Raw genomic sequence first — 19,362 nt, 5'->3', positions numbered from 1 at the left:
TTTTGGAGCCAGTGTCTGACTCTTTCTTTTGACTTGTTAACTAGCAGCTGATCTACAAAATATGGGGGTAACTAATATGCTTCATTGTCAGCCTGTGACATGAATTTTGCTCTTATTTTAAGAAAATTTTCATTGACTGAAAGGTGGATTTCTGTGCAACTCCTCTCTGCATTTTCCTCCCAGGAAGACATTGATCATTAAATAAGAACAGGCAAATTTTGTTGATTATTATGTGTATGGGAAATGTCCCTACACAGGTGAGCTTACAATCTAAGTTTGTGTGTGACAACAACTGATGGTAACAATATAGAGGGTAAGAGGGAGGTAAGGAAAGACAGCGGTAACGTTTTAAGATCATGATGACTCAGTTCTGGTACACTCATATCCTGATGGTTATGTGAAGGGTTTTTAAATAAATATCTACATTTAGTCCAAACAAGCTGGAATGATCTCCTTAAGATACTCTGTAGAAAATGCACAGTACACTTCTGCTTTTGGTTGTCCTTGGCTCCTGTGGCAATGTCCCCAGTCCCAGAACGTTTCATGACTCAGCTATATGGAAAGTAAGCAAATAAAACACATTTTGGTGTCTTCATTACTTTTATTTACATAAACGTTTATTTTCATGTTTCTTTTAACTATCGCCCGCGCTACAACTCTAGAAACAAACCCAAGGCTCAGAACTCCCAGAAATACTACAGTACTACGTGGTAAATGAGCTGAATTTGCTCTGCAGCTTCTTACTCATCCTCATTCCTCACTCCCACTCAGGGGATTGCCAGCTCAGAACTTTTTTCCTCAGATCTTCAGCGGGGGTGTCCGACTTTAATAGGAACATACAGAATTCTTCCCGTTTCCTCCAATTCATGGCTTTGAGGGTACACCTTTGGAGGTGTCCTTCTGTTCCTCTCCCTGTGCATGCTCTCAAATGCTCTGTGTTGTGGTGACTGATCTTGCTGCTTCAGGACTGCTTGACAAGCCCCAGGAGGAGCACTGTAAATAATGCTCCTTAACTGGGCAGTGGTGATAGCGCCTTCCCTCAAAGCCTTGGCACGTTGTCAGGTGTGCGGCCAATTTATGTATTTGTTTAGCTTCCCATGAGTAAGGCGTAATGACTGACTTCTATTGAATAGCTCTTAGATGATTGACCACTTTCTTTCCCTTTCACTGAGTTCAGACACACTGCTTAGAATATGACTCTACAGACATTGGGACTGTTTCTCTTTCTTTCAGTAAAGATGACGTGGAGAAGTGTAAACAGAAGGATTTACTGGAGCAGATGATGGCTGAAATGATTGGAGAATTTCCTGATCTTCATCGAACAATTGTATCGGAGCGAGATATTTACTTGACCTACATGTTGAAGCAAGCAGCTAAGCGAATAGAACTACCTCGTGCTTCAGAAAGTAATTGCTTTAAAGCAGATTCTTAACTTTGTGTTTAGCAAGCAATATGTTCTTAATGTAGTACTCCATGATTTTCCTTCTTCTCAGGAAATCTGAAAAGCTTTGCCATCTTGCTTTGTAGATAGGTACCAGGTGTAATAAATGAGATGTCTTCGTAAATTATAATGCTTAAAAAATAAGGGAGAATATTGTTAAATTAGTATGACAGCCTCTTCTACAAATAGAAGTAGAATGAAATTTTTAGCTTTATGAGAGTGCTTTGAATAATGGATTCCTCCTTCCCATCATGCCTATTTCAAAACAGGAAAATACTAATTAGGCTGCTAAAGTTTGAAAAATGCAGGAGTCAATATTACAGCACAGGATGGGACTCTAGTCTTCTTTTATAAAAGCAATAATATACTTCAGGGAGGGTGCGCATACTGAATATTGTTTCTCATGTCTCTAAAGGCACTTGGCTGTCACTTTTGTGATCCATAATCCCTTGGGATGCATAAAATAATAAATTATGGGTTATTTTATACCTGATATCTTAAGAAGATCTTAGATGTAACTTTAGTGTAGGTCCACCGAGACTGTCTCCCGCTTTTAAAATTTCACAAATGTTGCACTTGGGCCTCTGCTGCTCCCTCACATGGTGTTTTCCTCCGTGATTCCAGCTGGAGCAGCAGCAGAGTGAAACTGGAGAAAAATCATTCAGTTTTGCTGTCAGTCCCATTTGGGTCATGAGGGAAGCAGTAGGTGTCAAAGCAACATGTGAACTGTCTCCCTTTACTGTTGGGTCTGGAGTTCTCCGAGAAGAAAAGGTGATAAAATTTACCACCTCTCTCCTCCCAAATACCTCAGCAGTAGTGGAGGATAGTTTGTGCAGTTTCTCTGCATGGCACTTCCCATGTGACCCAAGAGGACCAGGGTGAAACTGCTCAGAATCACATAGTTTCCAGCAGCAAAACAAAACTGCTTTATGCAAGATCAGCATGGCAATGGCCTCATGCATGATTGAGCCTGGTGATGAGAGATGAAGGAGGAAAAGGGGGGGGGGGTAGATTAGATTCCATCACTAAAAAGGAGATGCTCCAAGGGACACGAGTAGAAAGGGGCTCCACCCAGGTCCTGCTCTTCATGCTGGCACGGTAGCTCCTGCTTCTCTTGGTGCTGGAAAGCAGGATGGGCCCAAGGCCTACCATTGGGGAGGCATAAGGAGCAGGGATTGTGGTGGGTGAAGCAGGGGCTCCTGGAGTTTGGGAGGGTATAGCAGGGGGGCTCCCTGGGCTGGGGCTCCTGGCAGGGGGTGGGTGTTAAGGGCTTATAGGCCAAGGGAGTCAGGCTGAGGGTAGGGGTGGGCAAGGGAGGCTCAGGCTGGTGGGGATGGGGTACTTGGGAGGGGAAGAAGAGAAGTCTTGGCAGTGGTGGGGGCACCTGGATGAGGAAGAAGAGTGGGATCTGGTTGTGTGGGGAGGAGAAAGTCCAGCTGTGTGGGGGGGGGACACCTGGGCAAGGAAGAGGAGGGGGGTCAGGCTGTGTACGTGGCACTGTGTGGAAGGGGAAGGGAGGTTCAGGCTTGTGGTAGGGGGGACACCTGGGAGGGGAAGAGGAGGGTCAGGCTGTGTGGGGAGGGGTGGCACCTGGGAACTGAAGCAGTGGGGAAAGCAGTGGCTGTTTTTTTCGGACTCTTGGAGGTGGCAGCTCTATTTGGGTTCTGACCAGGTTTGGCCCAGCTGCCCTCTGACACCCCCCTCACCATGGCTTATGAATGGAAGAGGGGGGCAAACATCAGTGAGTGGCATTGTGACCTGCCACACAGCATCACAGTGCCACTCAGGTTTGGCTCCCTAGGGAGATGCAGACAGGTTTGGCACCCTGGCAGCTGGGCTGCTTCTTGGCTGTCTCTGGGATGGCCATGGCGATCAGGGCCATGTAAGAGTAGGGGAACTTCAGGGTGGGGTCTGGTTTCTCAAGTCCCTTCTCAGGGTTCAGCTTGTGCTTGGCTCTTTGGGCCTCCTTGCTGGCACTGGTGTCGTGACCCATCAGGTATCTGCTTTGGGGTCCTGGTGGCTGGCCATTATGGCACCCATGTTTCTTCTTCCCAGGGGTAAAGAACCAGCTTTCCTGCTCCCTCAGCTGCTGAAGCCCAATCCCACAATCAGTGTCTCAGTCCCTTATTTGTATCAATTTGGATCAAACTTGCGTCCAGAGCCAGCTGAGACTCAATGCCCCTTTTCCTTAGGAGCTGGTAAAGTTCCTCTTAGTTCTGCCCCTTTTTTAAAAGGCAGCGAATTGTCTCTGGCTCAAGAGCCTCCGAAACCCAATGTACCAAACTACTTGCTCTTGTGTGATTTGTATGGTCTCCAGCAAGTTTTGTGTTCGTCCGGATCACTTTCCCTCGAGGTGCAGAGCCAGCTGAGCATAGTCAAGCTCATTTCTAAGTCATGTTGCATAAATATAGCCAAGTGATTAGCCTACTTAGGTAACATTTCCTGGAGAAAAAGGAGAGTGGGTATTAGATTTTTTTTTTAAATTAAATTGCCATGAATATTTAAATATTCTATCTCTATTAATATATTTCATATTTTTAAAAGTCTCCTCTGATCTAATAATAAATGTAGATTTTTCTTTTATTTGCAGACAATATATCACATGCTCTTGTTTAGTTTAAGGGAGGTGGGTGGGCTCCCAATTCCATAGTTCACAGGGCCCCAAAACTCTTTAATCTGTTCATGCTGGTGAAGGGGGAGAAGAGAAGTAAAAATGGGGGGAGCGTGGAGTAGAGGAAGGGGAGACAATGAAGCAAAGAGTGGAAAGGAAAAAACAGTAGGGAGGATAGATAAAAGCTATTTGGAACAAAGAGAAAATTCAGGGGAGAGATCAGGCAAAGACCTAGGGGATAGAAGAAAGCAGCTGGATTTTCAAGGAGATTGTCTGTCTCTGAGGCTTTTCATTTATTGAATTGTTAGCTGAAGAAGTCTAGCACACAACTGTGTGTTGTGTGTGTGCACGCATGTGTGCACGTCACAAGCAATTTATGGTGTCAGAAAACACTAGTGTGAATTTCTTAGTGAATCAGGCAAAAAGGAGAATCTTGTTTGTGTATTTATTATTTATATGTTGATTTATCCCCATCATGCTGATCCACCATACCTGGCAGAGAGAACCAGAATGGCACCAGTCTTGCTGTAGCATTTACTCAAGTTGGGGAGCTAAAACCTTATACCATGTTTTGAGGTTCATGTATTCAAAGGCCATGTATTCAAATAGGACCTCAAAATTTGTTCTTGAGACTTTGGTGGGCTAAATAGTGAGTGCATATTAGAAGGTGATTTGAGGTTCATTTTTATTTATATTTGAGCAAGGGATATTAAGTGCTTGAAACACAAATTGGAAATGCCGCTCCCAAAACAAAAATAAAGAAGACCATCAGATACTTTAAAAATAGGATAATTGCCCAGTCATGTAAAGAGAACCAGGTGGGCCAAACTCTGTGCTGCTTAGGATCCCCACTGAAATCAGTGGCACTCTGTGTAGACGGAAGGGTCCAATTTTGCAGAGCTCCCTTTGCAGGCTCGGGGCCCAAACGTGTTTTGTATTGTACCCTGATGGTCACTAGACTCGGGTGATCTAGGTTACCCAAATTCCAAAGATGGGCAATGGAGAGTGACTTACTACGATATGTAAGCTTCCAACACCAAGTGCTTATCTGTCAACCTTGACTGCCACAGCTGGATATAATAGGAGAGGAGGTCTTTCAGGGGACCAGGTGTGAGATCATTCAGGGCTTTTTGGATCATTGCTGAAAACCTTGAATGCTGCCCTTCAGAAGCCAATAAGAAGGCAATGCAAAAACTTCCCCCAATTTTATGTGCTCATGGCAGGCTGTACTAGGGAGGAGCTGCATTCTGCCCCAGCTGGAGCTTCTAGGACTTAAAGTAGCACTAGAGCTAGTCAAAATAAGTTACATATGGGGGTGTGTTTATACATGTGTTTTTTAACTTTTTGAAAAATTTTGTTTCATGTTTACGGGGCGTAATTGAAATTGTTCCCTTGAAATATGATTACTTTTTTTTTTTAATTTAAAGATTGCTTACAGTTTGGCAATGTTTTTCTCACTGGAGAAGAGACTGATATATTTTTTTTCCCCTCTTCTCTCTTAGCTGAACCCAGAAAATGTATCCCGTCTGTTGTAGTTGGAGTGGTTGGGATGGGTCATGTGCCTGGAATAGAAAAGAACTGGAACACTGACTTAAACATCCAGGAAATCATGAGGTAACTTTCTTTCCTTTTTGGGTGTTGATTTAGTAGCTCCTCAGCTTTACAGTCTGCAGTAGCCTTTGTTTTTAATGCTTATAACATCTTGCTCAGGTCACCCAGAACCGTGAGCCACACTGTTACCAGTCTGCCTCAACAAGAATGAGCTTTGCTGCTGCTAAGCTGAGTGTCAGCTCCCCGCTTCACCAGCTTGTCTGCCTTGCCAGCAAACTCTTCAGGACTCTGTCAGTCCAAAACTTGCCTTGTAGGTAACAATCAGTGAACCCCAGTTCCCAAGAGACATCTCTCTGGAGTGTCCAGTTCCTCTCACTGGAAGTTGTTAAGTTCACTGCCTCCAAAGAGATGGTGCCCACATTAGCTTGTTAGGTTAGCTGAAGACCCACACTTCACTTTAGTACAGCAGCACTGAGAGAGAGTCGTGTGTTACTACAAAAAAGTTTATTAACAAACAACATAGGTTTAAGTGTCGGTCCCAGGGTATTAGAGAGACGGGGTGGGTGAGGTAATATCTCTTATTGGACAGACCTGAAGAAGAGCTCTGTACGGCTCAAAAGCTTGTGTCTCTCACCAACAGAAGTTGGTCTAATAAAAGATATTATCTCACCCACCTTGTCTCTTCCGGTAAGAGTGAATGAGATATGAAAGGTTACTAACAAAACATGCTTTCTAGTGACTAAAACGTAATGTCAGCAAGTTTCAATCTTTGTCTAATCAGGTCTCTCACCTATAGTACATTCCCAGGGACTTCAACCCCCTTGGTTGAAGGATCCACCTTTCTCAGATGTCTAGAACTCTGGCCACATGTGTTTTTCAAGTGATGTGGCCAAAATGTGTTTGTTTCTACTTATAATTCCTAAAGTCCATTGTCTCTGTTTCAAGAGCCAGGAAGGCTTCCTAGGGGTATAGCCTCCATCCCTCTTGTAAGTGCTAAGTGATCATCTCCCCCACTTGCTGGTTTGATAGCTGCGTTTACTGTATGTGTAAATATACTTCCATTGTTTCTGGGCTCATCAGGCTCCATTTACACTGGAGACACAATCAAGCAGGCAAAACAACATACCTTTGTCTAGGACAGGCTGGGCTTTTAAGCATGCTTGCCAAATGCCTTTTACAAACACATTTGCAGCACACGTCTATAATTCTTTATACTCTGCATGTACATACGTCACTCAGTATTATTAATGACCAGCATATTATCAGTTCAGGTAGGTTACCTTACATGACACTTTTTAGATACAGGTTATGACAACACTGAGGTGGGGCAATGTGTGTGCCAGGCCTGATGTGAGTTGTGCTACGGTGTGCCATCTGCCAGCTGGCATTGTGGGGCTCTGGGGGTCAGCCGTGAAATGGTGTATAATACTTGCAGATTGTTCTTACAACAAGAACATGAGAGAAGCTGTAAAGGGAGGGGGGAAGCTGGATTTCCAGGGTGAGGCATCTGATCAGAAAACTGTCATGCCATGGAAAAAATTGTATTGACCTATGTTTAGGGCTTTTAAAATGAGTGTAGAGTATGTGATTCACAGGTGGGACCTGTAGTATGTTAAAACAAGAAGCTTCAAATATATTTTAACCAAAGAGTGAGACATTGTTGACCTCTGGGCTTTTGTTGTATTCAGGCAGCACTGCCTCTTGAAGTGCAAAATCACAGTTTCTCGTAATCCATTTACTAAGAATAGCAGTGAAACTGCGGCAGAACAGGAGACTACAAAGACTAGCCCCGCCTGCTCAGCATCTTGGGCAGCTGCTGCCCATGCTGCCGTGGCTTCACTGCTATTGTTCCTCAAGCTAGCTTTAATTTTTCAAAGCTAGCATGGGTGTGTCTACATGTGCTGCAGTCACAGCTCCTGATTTGCAGTGTAGACATACTCATAATACCTTGGAATTCAGCCCAGATTAGCAAATTCCAGAATTCACCATTTGATTTTTTTTTTCCCCTTGAATCTATTATGCCCCATTATTGTTGTACCTGAGTGCCTTAATTTCTCTAATGTATTTATCCTCCCAGTACCTCTATGAGGGAGGGAAATCCTTTTATCCCCATTTTACAGAAGGGGAACTGAGGCACAGAGAGGCTTGTCCAAGATCACATAGGAAATCTGGGAATTGAACTCAGGCCTTCCAAGTCATAGGCTTGTGCCCTAACAACTAGACCGTATCTTTTGATGGCTGGTTAGTATTCTCAGTCCAGTTGCTAGTGGACAGAGATCCACATCAGAGTCACAGTAACTGGCATTATTGGTACATTTGTTTGCATTTTCATTAGTGAGTTTGAAGACTGAATGGCATGGAAATTCACCTACCTATCTTCATGCCTACACAGGGGATCCCTCTAAGTCAAGCTTAAGACATTTTGACTGAACTGACACTACTCAAGGCTCTGACTGTGGAGGAGTTGTCAGTCCAACATCTTTCATAAGGCACTAAGTTTGCTTAAATTCTCCTGTTTTTTTTAATAGTATAAATAGGTGTGGCAGAACTTGGTTTGGTATTTTTTTATAATTTTTAAAGATATTGATAATTTTTAAGCATTTTTCAATTTTTATCAGTTTACACTTTCACAGTTGCGGGAAACTGGGATGGGTCAGACAAAAATTATTTAATGACAATGGGCATAGATTCAAAAAGTGAAGGCTTTATAACCGTTGAAACACAAATTGTCAACTTCACGTGTCAAAATATAAAAAGTAAATATCTTCAAATTGAGTTCTAATTTAAGCAGCATTTTTCTTACTTTGCCTATCTGTAAAATTTGATTATAACCAAATAATGGAAATAGTTTTGTCAGTTTGTGTGTGTACAGTGAAATTGATGTTTACAGCCATTTACTGATAAAAATTGAATCTTCCCAAGCCTAAGTATAAAGCAAATAATAACCCTCAGAGTACAACCATTCTCAAACCCCGACTTCTTGGCTGGTGTATGAACTTTCAGCTTTCTCAGCATATTTGAGATGTACAGTCTGTGTGGTTACGGCTGTGTATTCTCTGGGTATTCTTCCTAGATTTAAAGTTCTCCTGCTGTACTGCAGATACCTTTTTATTATGCCTCATAAGGGGCACAGTGATCTGGAAATAACCTTTCTTAGGATTCAGAATCCAAATGTGTATTTCCATTTACAGATTTTTGGATCATCCTATATTGAACTTACTGAACCCCCTTTTGCGTTTATATTCAGAGGTGATTTAAATTAGTTGAGAGACTGAAAAAGAGGGGAAAGCTAACTAATAAGGGGACATAAAAAGATGGAAGCTAAAGTAGTTGTTGTATCTCTATCCCCTGTCCTCCTCCCCCCGCCCCCACATTCTCTCTCTAAGTTGTACCTTTTTTCCAACCCCTCAAAATACAAGATCTTGTTTATATTAGGAAACTTTTATACTCATTGTAACTAAATTAATTTAAAATCAACCTAGTGACCCGGTGCAAATCTCTAATATATGTACACATTTAACCCAGTTTAAATCATGGTAATAGAGATTCAATTTAATCCAGTTTGTCTGTATTACAGGATGGCACCAATGTAATTAAATGTAAATACACTTATTTGTACCAGTGAAACTTTTTGTAGTAATGGCAAGTCCTGACCCTCTTTAAATCCTCATACTGATGTTTAACTTATGCCACCTCACACATTACCTTTGATTTTGGTTCTTTGTAGTTAAATGAATAGTCACATTAAAAACAATTCTGCATTGATTTCAATTTCTCCACAATACTCCTGACAGCATTCTTTGTGTTTGTTAGGGATTCTGATGGTAAAAGAGGTCAAGCTCCTTAGGGAATTAAGTTGTGCCCTATGTGGCTGGAAAGGTCATTGGTCCAGATCCGCAAAAGTATTTAGACTTCTATTGATTTCAGTGGAAGTTAAGAGCCTAAGTACTTCTCAGGAGTATACTACTTACCCTTAGATTTGGAATAAGATGTTGGATGTAATCTATGACCTTGAAAGAATCATTTGCTCTGTCTTAATATACCCATTCCTTGCAAGGGCTCCTGTACTAGTAAAGTGTGTTGTAATGACAAACATTGTGGCAAAAATCATCAGCATTTAATGAAGATGGGGAAGGATCTTTTTCTTCCAGCTATGTGGATGGTAACTTTGTCTTTATCACCTTTACTTCAGTGTGCCTCCACCGTCAACTTCGAGTAAGGTTCTCAGATTTGTCATAAAGGCAACAGTTTTCGGACTGATGGGATATGGCTGCTACCGGGTAGGACAAAGGACAGTTCAATTTGTTCTCTCGATGCCAACAACACAGAACTGTCTTCAGAGGCTGATGGAAATTAGACCTCGACATTGAACGCCCAGTTGAAATACTGTCTGGAGATAATTGCAGAAAAGAGTGCTAAAGACAACACATGCTAATTGGGATGAAAAAGAGGGACTGAGGATTCTAGTCATAGATTCCGTTTGATGCTGAGCCGTGCTGAATTGCTGTGAAGTAAATGGGTTGCTATTAAAAGCTACACCAGCTGTGACCTAATGAATGAGTCTGCTTCCTGATAAGTGTGTGGTATGAAAGTACATGAGTCCAGTCTGAGGTAAATGAAATATGTTACACATATTATATATCATATTATATATTATGTGTATATATAATATATATTTATGATGATGTAGTACAGACAGTGTAAAGAGTGTATATTCTTGACTTTTTCAGAGGAACAAAGCGACATACGGTAACTTAATTGTGTTTCCGCTCAACAGCGCAAGGACACCTCTATGAGTAGTGTTTCGGTATAATACCAAATGATCGTTCCTGGTGCTAAGCACCTATAAAATGATTTAGAAGGACATCTTCTTACAGAAAATTTTGTATACATTTAGGTTTTTTTAAACTTCAGAGCTTTCAAAAAAAATCAGAATGGTACAGGCTATCAGACGTACACCGCCAAGTTTCTTTATGAGCCTTATTAAAGAACTGAAACGTTGCCTTTAGAATTGCATCTCTCCTTACAGACATCAGTAATAGTTTTCTCCTCTGTTGGAAAGGTACACACAGTAGCTTTATCAGCAGCTGTTGGTTAACTTCCAGTGTTTACAGGGCACTCTGTTCCTTTTGGATTTGATTATTTAACCATATTAGTTAGCCAAATCCTTTTGGCTTTAAGTTCAGTATTGTAAACTTTTGAGGCTAGAACTACTGTCTAATTTACTTTTCATGTTGCAAAGCTTTTTCTTTCTTTCTTTGGACAATGTGTCTGGGGTTGATATGCAGTACTTGACCTTACTGTTTTCCCTCCACACATGCAAATGTTTTTTTTTTATCACTATAACTTTTCAGTGGATGAGTATTTTACCTATTTAATAGAAAGAAAAGCAAAAATCAATTAATTTTTTTAACTAGCTATGAGGTTGAGTTTTTTATCTTTGCTGTTTGTTTGTAGAATTATGGGTATGACTTCAATTACTGTAACGTTAAACACTTTTTTTCAGTACATCTACTTCTAACCCTATGTTCATTATGTTTTATAGTTCTTTCTGTATCCATAAGACAGGATTGCCCTTGATTATAAGTGCCCTTGGAAACAAACTATTCCCTCCCCGATGGTATAGCAATCATACTTGTCATATCAATAATGTTTTAATCTCTTAATTTTATGTAAAAGAGGTCCATGTGCTACTGGAGCTCCTATGCAATTGCAAATTGGTTGAAGTGAAGTCCATATCTGTTCTAGTACCTTTACGTGGGGAGGAAGAGCTGAATCTGAGGGATGGCAGCAAGGAGAGGTTGATTTTGGTTTTCATACAGTTCAATAAGGTTAACAAACTGTGCTTGGTTATTAGTAGGGTATGTTTCCAAAGTCTTGTGTGGGGGAAATGTCTTCACACAATCTATTTTGTCCAACGTTTTTGTGCGTGTAACCTTCATGCAGAGTCTTTTTAGAAGCTTTTTCTCTTTAACCCTTAAGAAATGAATGGCCTAATCCTGTTTGCATTTATGCCACTGACATCACTGGCAGGCTGGTATGTCCATTGGGCCTGATACTCCATTTCCTTGCACCTTGTGTAGTTATTTAGATCCCAATCCAGGAAACCACTTCTGGAGATGCTTAATTTAAAGGATGTGTTTAAATCTATCCCAATTAAAACACTTATGTATTTAAGTGCTTTTCTGAATTGGGGTATATACCTGTGCAAGGGAGTGTAAAATACTGCCTACTCAGAATGGCTGTATTTCATACTCACTTTTCACAGATGCAAATGACAATGCAGGACACAGCGGAATTGGGTCCTTCGTCTTCAGTTTTCCATTTATTAACGTTTGAGAAACAAGCAGTGATCTGTATTGAGCTTGAAGGCAGCATTAGCAAATAACTAAGACTAGAAAGACCACCTGAATTCTGAGTCTTGATCTTTTGTAATAATTTAGTAACCTGGTTAGCAGTCCTATTTGAATAATTTTATTACATTTTTATGTACATTTTTAAAGAAAAAGCTTAAGCCCATTCTTCTCCTGGCTTTAGTGACCTACCAAAAGATTGGGAGTTTTTTCCCCTCCTGAGATTTCTCTAGGAGGTTTAGTTCAATGTATTAATGTTTTTTGCTTTAAAATATCTGTGAACATATCTGTGCTCAGGTAATTTTACACAAAAGAAAAAAACTAAGGAAAATTGCAGACAAATGAGCCTTAAATTTGTGTGGGGCTACCACTAAATGATTGTCTTGGAGCATTTTCAGATGCTTAGTATGTTATTTTTTCCCACATGCGCACAATTACCTGCACCCCTGGAAAATGGATATGTCAGTTACTCTTTGATTTTAATGACAATTTGATAATTACCAAAATTTGTTTTTAAAAGTATATTGTTTCCCCCTCTGTATCTCTTAAAATATATAAACAGATTCTTGACACAAGCTGTTTGTTGATGAAGAATTTGTTTTCAAACTGGCAGATCATCAAAACCCACAAGTGTTTATCCTGGGGCAATCAAATGCCTGATGAATTTGCAGACCTAACAATCCTATGAATCCACATATAAGTGGTGTATGTTGTATACTTGATGTGCTATACTATCTATGTAACATGATCAATGTTTTACCCTCCATTAATTTCCTTCTGTATTCTACAATCAATCCTTTAGGTGTTAACAACATTCAGTGAAATTTAAACATGTTGAATTGTCCCAGCCCTCACTCAACCCTGTGAAGCCATATTGTACTTTTTGGTAAACTGTGCATTTGCTTTATGCATTTGTACATCTTATGTAAATCTGAAGTATTTTTAACAAGCGTGTGCCTTTTAGTCTACAACAGTTTAGAGTAAACAGCAGTATGTTCTATGTTATCCAAATAAAATATTTTAACCACTGTTTCTCTTGAAGCCATTTATTTTTTATATTAGTCATCATTTTTAAAAAACAAATACTGGTTAACTAAAATAGATGCAAAATATGCACACCACCTAACGTATTTTTCTATACCATGACTATGTTGCTGAACAGCTTGGCCCAAATCCAGCAAAGCACTTAAATCCATGCTTAAATTTGAGCACATCAGTAGTTTCATAAGAAGTAGATCATGTGGTTAAGTGTTCTGCTTTGGATCAGAACCAGAACACTCATACTTTGAAGGACTGAGCCTCATAAGAGGCTAAAGGTGCATGAATTTGTGGCAAAATAAAACCAGAATTTATTTAATCTTGAAAATTGGACCAGATTAATCAAAATAACCCTTGCAAAAATATATGTGCAGAGCTTTAATTTTGTCAGGATAATGTTCATATTGAAAATAAATCCATATGTAACACAGTTAGATATATAATAGTCGATTTACTGATAATGGAATATGCTATGTGATTTGCCACTCAACTGCCTATACTATTTGTATGCATTTTTGTGAAGAAAGGGAGCTTATGACCACAGGGTTGCATAAGCATTAAGTCCTGTTATCCTTTCTTTGCCATCAGCAGAAGTTTTGCTTATGTGATCTTTGACTGAGTGCTGAATAGGCTATTTAGATGGAAGCAGACGCTGTTTTTAAATAAATGTTAAAATAAAGTGCTAGCCATGGAACTTCCCTCTGACATGCCACGGAAATTGTTAAATGAGTTCTGAAAGTACTGTCTCAGTTGCGGCCCAATCTGGCAAGATGTTGAATGGAGGAGGGTCCTTGTTCCCTTCCAGAATTGGACCCTCATTTTGCTGCTGGAAAAAAAGCCTTAAAGTAAAACAAAAATTACTACACTTCCAGCAAAGATGATCAGTTAGCTAACCCAATGGAAATAATACACGATGATTGGGCATGCAGTATACAGAAGTGCTTAGGGTGAGGCAGCTAAATCAAAGGAATGCCATGCTCTCTCTCCTCCAACCCGCATCCCTTCTAGTATGTTTTTAATCTACTCTTTTGTGTAGGAATAGAAGCCACCTACTTTTATAATCTATTGTTTATCACTGCTGTATACATACATTTGGCCAAGATAGTATTTATGATGAAAGGTCTTTTTAATAGATGCTGACATAATACTGAATCCAATTTAAATTATTGAATTAAAAATCACCCAGAGTTCCACTGGAAGTTGCTTATCTGAAGCTATGCATATGAAATGTAAAACCCTTTAAAAAGTGCCAGTTATGAGAAATATAACACGTTATCTCAAAGTGCCAGACAGTAGTGGGAACTACACATTAAAAAAGAGGAAAATTATGTCATTTATGTAATTCTAAGACAAACTTGTAGTTGTTTGTTGTTTCCCTCTGAAATTAAAATAAACTTTAATTTTAGACTTTGATGTTTCAGGACTGTTTCTTTACTTCAAGTCTAATAACTCCTATCTAATAACATATTTTTACAGCTGCACTGATGAAGGGCCATATCCAGCATGAGGCTAAGCTCATTCACCTGCCTTTTGATATTGACTGCAAGTCTGAGCTATAGAGGGGAGCAGCTGAGTGTCAACTAGGCTAAAATTGGGAAATACCACTATGTGGTAGATTCCCGTGGCACTGTGCAGCCACAAAGAGTCCCTCTGTGCCAGCTATGTGAAATGGAGATGTTCTGCTCGGCATTCCTATGCTGAGGCAGATGTGTGACTTGTCAAATTGCCATGTATATTCTTCTTCTTTTGCCTGCTGTATTCTTATTGGGAGGGAATCAGATGAAAGCTTCCTCTACTGGGGGAACCAATAGCAGCGAAGAAATGGAGTTATCCTTTCTGCCCCCATTAGCAGTGGGGGAAAAAGAGGTAACTGGGGGAGACAATTAGCAAGGAGGTTGTGTCATGTTTTTCTTCACAGGTCCTCCCCTTCAGCAGTGTGTCCCCTGCCTCTTGCTTGATGCCCTGGCTGGTGTTCCAAGAGGCTGTGCTGGTGCAAGGGCAGCTCTGAAGAGCTCACAGCTTCTGACGTAAGCACTTTCCTTTCACTCATCTGGAGTGTTCTTTATTTTTTAAATGCTGCAAGGGGAAGACTTCTGATTGCTGGTTTGGATAAACAAACTGAGTCATACAGTCACTTCCACCTCTCACCCAATCCCAGCTTGATGCAAAATATTTTAGATGTGTGCTGTGCTGAGGAAAGAAGTGAGAGTTCAGCTTTTTTTAAAAAAAAAACATAAATGCATCTCTTCAGCTTTTTAAATTTTTTTAAAATAATCTCCTCCCAGCAAAGAGAAACTCCATGTCAAACAATGGTACAAACTACCAGCTATCAACTATGAAGGTAACACACAAAGTGCACAAAATAATTAAGGGCCAGTTTCTGACCCTCTGGTGTTTGATTAATACCGGAGGCCCATAACTACAAATCAGCCCCTTTGGTTTCAGTGGGGTTACTTGCAGAATAAGATATTGCTCAATATGAGTAATACTGGCAGAATCTGGCCCTATTTTACTTTAACTGCTGTATTTTGCATGCTTTAAAATATTTAGTTCCATCAACTGGCTGCAAGGGGTATGACAATAGCAATATATATTTTTTTAAGTGGAGGTAACTAATGGACTCAATAAGAGGATAGTTGTATTTTGAAATGTTCCCCAGTGATGGCAAATGCACATAGTTCTTAAACTTTTATTTTTTGACTACGGAAACTCTTACAGTACAAACTTGCATCCAGACACGATCAATCATAATTAGCAATACAAGCATCCTATATAGTAACTGCCTAGGAGTCAGTCTCAGGACAGGTATAATTAGGGCAGTTCTTTCTCCCTCTTCCCCTCAACCTTTTGTTATCATTTAGTGAACTGTCCAGATAGCACCCGTGTTACTTTGCCCATATCTCTTCCATCGTCTCCTCCCTATTGTGACTGACAACAGACATAAATCAAAGCAATTGTCGTCTGCCTCCTGTTCAATCCTTTCTCTGTCCTATAGTGGGATTATGACACTGGAGATAAACCAACCAGCCCCCTCCATTGATGCCTTCATCATCCAAACTGGGTCAGAACCTTAGAAGTATGTTGGTGTACATTTTGACAGGTTTCAGAGTAACAGCCGTGTTAGTCTGTATTCGCAAAAAGAAAAGGAGTACTTGTGGCACCTTAGAGACTAACCAATTTATTAGAGCATAAGCTTTCGTGAGCTACAGCTCACTTCATCAGATGCATATCGTGGAAACTGCAGCAGACTTTATATATACACAGAGAATATCATTCTCTGTGTATATATAAAGTCTGCTGCAGTTTCCACGATATGCATCTGATGAAGTGAGCTGTAGCTCACGAAAGCTTATGCTCTAATAAATTGGTTAGTCTCTAAGGTGCCACAAGTACTCCTTTTCTTCTTTCGGTGTACATTTTGGCACACACCTGAAGAATTTCTTTGTGGAAGTTGGTAATATATATAAAACAAATTAAGATGAAGACAAGGTAATAGCAAGTCACATTCTGATCATTAAAAATACGTATTTTCCTACTCCTTGTTTTTCCAGCATACAGTGGAGAGCGTACAGTGATGTCCAATGCTCCATGAATGCAAAGAGATGTGGTCCACGTTATAGAAAATTGGGTGGAGAGCTGAGTTTCCTCGATGCTGCGTGGCCATGCAGCAGCTGAGGGCTGCGGTGGGGAGAGATGTCTCTCCCCCAGCCCCGGACCTGGGAAGGCCGGGGGGAGAGGTGCCCCTGTGGCACCAACCCCCGAGCTGCTGCAGTGGGGAGACGTGCTTCTGTCCCTGAGACCAGGTGCTGCTGCAGGAAGAGAGAGTTGGGGGGAGTCCTCTCTTCCCACCGTAGCCCTGGGGCAGCCTGCCCACAACCCCTTTGGCCCCAGCCCTGAGCCCCCTCCTGTACGCTCAACCCCTCTCCCCCACATGAATTTTGTTACATCACCCCAATATTGGTGCATATATCACACATCACCTCTATATTGGTGCATATAACAAAATTCATTCTGCAAATGCCTGGGGGGAAAATCAGAGGGAACACTGGTGGAGAATGGTCCCTTTTACACTCCCCATTTACACCCATTTAGTAGCATTCAGAAATATACATAAGAAAGCCAAACAATATTAATTAATTAATTTAGAACCACTGTTTGTCATTATTCTCTAGATATATACCATAGGACCCCAACAGTGAATGAGATCTCTGCTGTGGGCTTCCAAGCACAACCTAAAAACCTAGAAGCATCTACAGCTGGGCACAGTTAGCACCTAGTTAAAGGAAGTTCTATGGAACTTGCAGTGGGGGAAAAGGGCCTCATGAGTTTCAAGTGAACCCCAGCAACTTGAAACCACTGAATGTTGTCCAATTAACACAAATACAAACAGGATTTATCTGTCTCTGGCTGGAGAATTATATAAATAGAGTCCTGATCTGACAGTGCAAATCACAACTGGTTTCTGAAATCTCGGAAAGAATTCTGAAGCTGAAGTATAGCCTTGTTTGGACTTAAGTTTCAGTGCCTTGGAACAGTTTCTACATGTAATTTTCAGCAGGTAGAAGACAGCACTAAGTAGACCTCAGAACTTTACCAATGCAAGTATTAATCATACATACAATGGGGTACTGGGGATTGGAGTGCATGCATTTGTATCTGTTATGGCACTTTAGCCTTTAAGAACAGGCATTCTGGGAGTTGCAATTCCTAGGGTGGCACAGAGTCCAGAGGTCATGTGACCAGTAATCAGGTGTCCATTTTTGGAACTTACTGTATGGATATTTGCCCTGAGTTCATCAGCCTAAGGGGAGACCAGGGATGAGGCTACTAAAGGGGAATGATGTGTCTTCTACCTTCACAGATGACTGAAGCTGGAAAAGCTTCTAATAGTTATTACCCCACTATTTTGTGTTGATTTGCTCTCCATTAGGGATTTTCTTTGCTCAAATCAAGTGAGCCTTGAAGAAAGGCAACTAAGGCTATGTCTACACTAGCGAGCTTACAGCAGCCCAGCTGTACCGCTGCAGCTGTGCCAATGTAAGATAGCTCATGTAGCCACTCTATGCTGCCAGGAGAGAGGTCTCCCATCTCCATAGAACCACTTCCATGAGCAGTGGTAGTTATGTTGGTGGGAGAAGCCCTCCAGGTGACAGAGCGCTGTGCACACTACCATTTATGTTGGCAAAAGTTATGTTGCTCAAGGGGATGGGTTTTTTTTTTTTTCACACTCCTGAGCGACATAAGTTTTGCCGCCATAAGTGGCAGTGTAGACATGGCCTTAAGAGTGATTGGTTGAAGTTTTATTTTTATCCTTCTCTAGCAGGTAAGCCAGTGGACAATTTCACATTATGCAAATACCTCTGGCCACCCCATACTGTTTACTGGTGATGAACACATTGTTATGGTTTTAATATACAGTGATGGTGTCATGTTTAGTTGTAACTGTATTAATCTGAGTATTTCATTCAAAAGTGATAAAAGGAGCTTTCCACTGCAGTATTGCCAAACACAAATGTTCAAAAATTATGAAATTAGCTTTCAAATAATGAGAGAATGTAAAAATAACAGAAATGTTATTTTTATTTGCCTTCTGCTTTTTGAGCCTTTAGGATACATTTTAAAGCTTTCTCCACAGTCACAAGAGCCAGAACTTTGCCTTTTCTTTAAGAATGAAGGCTGAAAATCATCACATATCCACTTGACTCCCAGAGATTGGGCTTTAAGGAAAACAATAATTATCATGAGGCTCATGACAAAATCATGAGAGTTGGCAACAATTGTATGTGGCTCTCAACCTTTCCAGACTACTGTACCCTTTTCAGGAGTCTGATTTGTCTTTTGTATGCTTAAGTTTCATCTCACTTAAAAGGTACTTGCTTACAAAATCAGACATAAAAAGACAAAAGTGTCAGTCACCGTATTACTGAAAAATTGTTCTACTTTTTACCATATAATTATAAAATAAAACAGAATATAAATATTTATATTTCAGTGTATAGTATATAAAGCAATATAAATAAGTCATTGTATGAACTTTTAGTTTGTACTGTTTTGCTAATGTTTTTATGTAGCCTACTGTAAAACTTGCAACTATCTTGACAAGTTGATGTACACCACCTGGAAGACATCTCTGGTTGGGAACTTGTTATGAGAGAAGATAGATTAATCCCTCCAATTATAAACAAGTGCATTAATTTGAATTCCTTATAGGGGCTTGTTTTATATCACCGTTTCAACCATGTAACAAAATATAAATGGCTGTGTTGGAGAAATACGTCTATGAACACAAACTCCCCTCAATCTTAAACCATCTTCTGGGCCTTCAATTGAATTGTAGCCATTTACAAACATATTCTTAAAAGTCTTTG

At 40.4% G+C, this 19,362-nt stretch overlaps 1 protein-coding gene across 2 annotated transcripts in view; it reads left to right on the top strand.

Annotated features, from left to right (window-relative positions):
- The window catches only part of TRABD (TraB domain containing), a 49,907-nt gene extending 36,919 nt beyond the window's left edge, over positions 1-12,988 (top strand). Inside the window, exons 8-10 of one of the 2 annotated variants that reach the window (XM_073328291.1) lie at positions 1,234-1,406; positions 5,555-5,666; positions 9,796-12,988. In XM_073328291.1, the coding sequence (XP_073184392.1) occupies positions 1,234-1,406; positions 5,555-5,666; positions 9,796-9,973 (463 nt within the window). In that variant the 3' untranslated portion in view covers positions 9,974-12,988. The remainder of the gene's footprint in view (positions 1-1,233; positions 1,407-5,554; positions 5,667-9,795) is intronic. The other variant, XM_073328290.1, reaches the window with a different exon arrangement.
- The last annotated feature ends 6,374 nt before the right edge of the window (positions 12,989-19,362 follow it).

Source organism: Lepidochelys kempii, chromosome 1, assembly GCF_965140265.1.
Source record: "Lepidochelys kempii isolate rLepKem1 chromosome 1, rLepKem1.hap2, whole genome shotgun sequence".
NCBI lineage: Eukaryota > Metazoa > Chordata > Testudines > Cheloniidae > Lepidochelys > Lepidochelys kempii.
The sequence above is the reverse complement of the archived record's forward strand: the minus strand, read 5'-3'. Positions and strand labels throughout refer to the sequence as shown.